Source organism: Octopus bimaculoides, chromosome 16 (genome assembly GCF_001194135.2).
Source record: "Octopus bimaculoides isolate UCB-OBI-ISO-001 chromosome 16, ASM119413v2, whole genome shotgun sequence".
NCBI lineage: Eukaryota > Metazoa > Mollusca > Cephalopoda > Octopoda > Octopodidae > Octopus > Octopus bimaculoides.
This window is the reverse complement of record NC_068996.1, coordinates 8,338,799-8,344,374: the sequence shown is the minus strand read 5'-3', so window position 1 is coordinate 8,344,374 and position 5,576 is coordinate 8,338,799. Positions and strand designations below refer to the sequence as shown.

Genomic DNA, 5,576 nt, shown 5'->3' with positions numbered 1-5,576 from the left:
TCAATTATATCGACTCCAGTGCGTAACTGGTACTTATTTAATTGACCCCCTGAAAGGATGAAAGGCAAAGTCAACTTCGGCGTAATTTGAACTCAGAACGTAGCTACAGACGAAATATCACTAAGCATTTCGCCCAGCGTGCTAATGTTTCTGCCAGCTCACCACCTTCTAATAGGTGCAGGTGTGGCTGTGTGGTTAGAAGCTTATTTTCCAATCACAGGGTTTCAAGTTCTCTCCCTCTGCACCTTGAGAAATTGTCTTCTACTATAGCCTCAGATCAAACAAAGCCTTGTGAGTGGATTAGGGAGAAGGAAACTCGAAGAAGCCCATTGTATATATGTGTGGATGTGTGTGTGTGTGTGTCTGTGTGTTTGTCCTCCACCACTTGACAACCAGTTTGTTTCATCCCTGTAGCTTAGCAGTTTGGCAAAAGAGGACCAATAGAATAAGTACCAGGCTTTAAAAAAAAAGGCACTGGGGTCGATTCATTTGACTAGAATTCTTTAAGTTGTTGCCCCAGCATGGCCGCATTCTAAAGACCAAAACAAGTAAAAGAATAGTAATGCAAATTCTAAGATGTTCAAAGTCAAAAACCAAATCATAGATAGCTATTGCCTGAGTTCATGGCATGACGATTCACACACACACACACACATACATTACTCATTTGAAGGCTAATAGTCTCAATTCTAACACTTAAGCACTATGCCGTCCCTAACAAAGACTATTTTTTATCACTACACCAAAGTATAAACAGGTGACACTAGGTGACAGATACAGGTCACAAGTGTAGAAAATGCAGTTGTGTGACAGGTGTTATGTTCCATTAACACCCTAGTGTACTCCTTCTCAACTGATCCTGAAATTGATAAGACAAGACTCCAAGGACCTCCAACCTCTCCAAAAAAGGAATGCAATTAGTTTTCCAATGGAATCTATACAAATTTATATTGAATAATACCTACTAACGGTTTGTTAAATCAGCATCAAATACTGTAACTACTTGACAATGAAGATGACTATTTATTAGGTCTGCAATACCACTTAGAAAGAAAAAGCTACCGTATTTGATGGCCTATAAGACACACAAGTGTATAGGATGCACCCTAGCCTAGGCTATAGTTTTGTAAAGTAAATTACCACTAAAATAATGTTTTAATTCCTCCACTTACCTGTATAACTTTATGTTATTACCGGTAATTATAAGCAATTTATTGCATCCACATTCGATATAAACATACCATAGGCAAATGTTCAACAACAGATAACAGCACATGGTTTCGTAAACATACATACTGTTTTGAGCAAGTTTTGAGCCTACATTGAGTGCATTGGATGCAGGGGTGATTTTTAAAGTTATTTTGGGGTAAAAACGGTGCATCTTAGGAGCCATCAAATACGGTAATAAAAGTTTCTCTGAACAACTAAATAATACCAAGCAGACACACCCTTGTGGCAAACAGTTTTCTTCCCAGCTACATAGTTTCAGGTTTAGTACCACCGCATGGCACCTTGGGCAAGTGTTTTCTACTATAACCTCAATCTGACCAAAGCCTTGTGAATAGATTTGGTAAACAGAAACTGAGGTAAGCCCATGGCGAGCTGGCAGAAACGTTAGCACGCCGGGCGAAATGCTTAGCGGTATTTCGTCTGTCTTTACATTCTGAGTTCAAATTCCACCGAGGTCGACCTTGCCTTTCATCCTCTCGGGGTCGATAAATTAAGTACCAGTTATGCACTAGGGTTGATGTAATCGACTTAACCCCTTTGTCTGTCCTTGTTTGTCCCCTCTATGTTTAGCCCCTTGTGGGCAATAAAGAAATAAGAAACTGAGGTAAGCCCGTGGTGTGTGTGTATGTGTGTGTATGCCCATGCACATGTCAATGTGTTACTGTCTCCTTGCCTTGACATCGTATGATAGTTGTAAATGAATGTCACTGTCATACAAGCAGTGTCATTCGTTTCCAATATTCTGCATGACATCTCTGACAACAGGGAAATACTACCTTACTTGGTGTGGGTTGGTGACAGAAAAGGCACCTGGCCATAGAAAATCCACCTCAAACAAAGTTCCATTCAAATGATGCAAGCAAGGAAAAGTGGACTTCAAATAATGTGATGATGATGATGATTATGATGATGAACTCAATGATTACTTAACAATTTGTCTAATTAGGAAAGGATGCAAAATGGCATTACCTTGCATTGAGGATCCGTTTGTCAACTTCATCAATAGAATTTCCGTGAGCAATTCTAAGAGGCCCCATAAAAGCATTCCTTTTCTTCTTTAATTTTTCACACTGTTGAATAAATAAATGAATAAATAAATTTTATTTAAATAATGAAAAAATTGAAATAAGAGAAGAATTTAAATTCCAAATAATTCACAGAAAACAACTTTAGGAAAGACTAAGAGACCATAATTAAGAATATTAATTAAGAATATTTAAGGATATTGTGATATGCATGTATTTTGATGTTACATTTTTGGGCAGTACTTAATTCTACAAGTTGACACAATCTCTGAGGTATTAAGTTCAGTTCCAGCAAACAGCTAGAACAACAACAACAATATGCTTGCTAACATTAATCTCATGAAATTTGTATACAGCTCAGCTATGGCAAATATGACACACAAACACAAATGCACACACACACACACACATGTGGGGTGCTGAAAAGTTCCTGGTTTTAAGGGTATTGTGAAAGACCTGTTTGGAGGCCCAACCTTCTGAGTTCTTTTACAGGGCTTAGAAGTACCGAAGAACCACTGCAAAAAGTGTGTGAATCTGAGAAGGGAATAAGTTGAATAAAATCATAATTCACTGATCCTCCTGTATTTTCGTTTATCCAAAGCGAAGAACCTTTCAGCACTCCTTCATGTGTGTGTGTGTGGGTATAAGAGACATCAGATGTAGGGTGTAAAAGAGAAGACATCACTGATATGGTTCTGTGACGCTGAGTAAGACGCTGATTAAAGAATTGCCATCATTAAACATGGATGGAACCAGAGAGAGAGAGACTCAGGAAGACGTGGGATGAAGCAGTGAAGACCAACTTCAAGATAATGAACCTCACAGATCAAATGACAAAGAATAGAGATGGATGGCAGTAGGCTATTCTTGTAAAGACACGTCCATCTCAACAAAGACAGAATTCACTCAAGCTCTCCTTAACAACTCATTTTCTTACACTTATCCCTCCATCAATCTTCTAACTGTGCTACCACTCACTCAAGTGCTACAACTGATACCATTTAAGAGCTTACATTGTATCCTTATTACTATCCCTTATCACCTTCTCTTCTTCCATGACCCACTCCTATTTCCTTCATTCAACCCTCCACATACATGATATTCACTGCTCCCACCTCAGTCCCCATCTCTAATCCTTTGCCACACACTTTTCACACTCTTGCAAAGTCAATCTACCCACCCAATCTTTCTGCTCCTCTATCCCTGTTCTCTCTTATGTTCACCTTATACCCCACAGAGGGTACCACACACTATCTCTCATTCTCTCCCTTTCCATCCGGAGAAGCCATGTATTCTCCTCTTCAACAAGACACCTATTCCTGTCACTTGAAAATACTTTCACCTTCTTCAACTCAGTTGAGTTGTCTTGTCATGCAAATACTTGGTAACCTCACTACTGCCACTGCGATAAAAAAATTAAAAAAAACACCCAGTACATTCTGTGAGGTGTTTGGCATTAGGAAAGGCATGCAGCAGGGAAAACCTTACTAAAGCAGACTTTTGGAGCTTAGTGTAGTCCTCTGACTCATCACCCCCTATCAAACTGTTCATCCCATGCCGGCATGGAAGAACAAATGTTATATGATGATAATGATGATGTATATGTGTGTATATACACTGCACAATATACATATGTATAATTCACTGTATTATATATATATATATATATATATGTAGGTCATTGCCAGTGCCGCCTGACTGGCTCCTGTGCCGGTGGCACGTATAAAGCACCATTCAAGCATGGCCGATGCCAGTATTGCCTGACTGGCCCTCATGCCAGTGGCATGTAAAAAGCACCCACTACACTCTCGGAGGGGTTGGCATTAGGAAGGGCATCCAGCTGTAGAAACATTGCCAGATTGGATTGGAGCCTGGTGCATCCTTCTGGCTCGCCAGCCCTCAGTCAAACCATCCAACTCATGCCAGCATGTAAAGCAGACATTAATTGACGATAATGATGATGATGATGATGATGACATCTATATATATATACATACACACATATACACATATATATAGGTCAGAAGTCTAATTCATACATGTCATGACTAATAACAGGTGAATCAGCATTGTAGCAGCAGTAGCAGCAAACAACATTTTTCTGTTAGCAGTCTATAGATGACCTTTACCAAACATTAGCAGTATATACAAATGTATGCAAATGTATGGCAACATCAGTAACTGTGTATGTATGTATGTTATGGCAATGTCTGTGACTAACAAATATTAAATATAGCTGCTGTACAATCATTGATTCACTAACAAGGCAACGTTCTCAAAATTATTCCAAAATTATTGCTTCTCAGTAACTTTTTCTTTCTTTTTTCTTTTCTTTTTTTTTATTTTCTAATCTTCAGAATTCATCTTCTGGATTATTCCCATTATTCACAATTAAATTTCCATCATAGAATTAAATATCAACAGAAATAGATTACTGGAACTCAAAAATTTGACATCACAGTCATTTGTTCCACATTTGTTTCCTTGGCCGACTTGTAATGGTCAGCACCACAGTAATCTTGGCATCAACATGTTCTTAATTCTTCAATTAATCTTTTTCTGCAACAGCTAGGCTCTTTTCTTTCATTCTCTGTCTCTCTCTGTCTTTGTCTCTCTTTTCTTTTCCTATTCTTTCGCTTTGATTTCTTTTTTTATTTAGTTAGCTACAAGTTCTACATCTTCTCTTAGTCTCCTCGAAAGACAATTAAGGTTTATGGATGATGGCATCTGCAGACAGATGCCATCAACCACATCCCTTAATTCTCTCTGATAAATTTATTCATTACACTTCATATCTTAGTTGACCAATACATCCAGCATCTCTCCCCTCACCCCACCCCCATACACAAACATCTACCCACTTTTCTCCAATTCTCGAAAACACATTTTTCTTGAATGAAATTTCTAAATATCTCTTGGTTCTAATTCAAGATATCTCGAGAATCATTACTTATGCAACTGATAAAATTCATGTTGGCTCAGACAACATACACACCTACACATACACACATCTGCAGGTACAGACACAGATTGATAAAAGAATACAAAAACTTATAGGCATCCACAGAAATAAATTAAAATATATACATGAAAAACAAAAACAAAAACAAAAAAAAGCATCTGCAGTATATACATTCTTATTAAAATTTCTTAATAAATTTGAATATGGAAATTGCTACTGAAACATAAAATAGTTGTATAAAATAAATTTTCATGAATGCAAGTTCTTATTAAATATACATTATAAATAGCAATCTCTGGTATATGTGTATATATGTATATGAATCCAGAATAGAAGTTCTTATTAAATGTATCTTCTTC

At 37.5% G+C, this 5,576-nt stretch overlaps 1 protein-coding gene across 3 annotated transcripts in view; it reads right to left on the bottom strand.

Annotated features, from left to right (window-relative positions):
- The window catches only part of LOC106882253 (stromal interaction molecule 1), a 278,541-nt gene that overhangs the window by 11,763 nt on the left and 261,202 nt on the right, over positions 1 to 5,576 (bottom strand). For all 3 annotated transcript variants that reach the window (XM_052973513.1, XM_052973512.1, XM_052973511.1), the window contains exon 10: positions 2,200 to 2,300. In XM_052973513.1, coding sequence (XP_052829473.1) covers positions 2,200 to 2,300 — 101 coding nt within the window. The remainder of the gene's footprint in view (positions 1 to 2,199; positions 2,301 to 5,576) is intronic.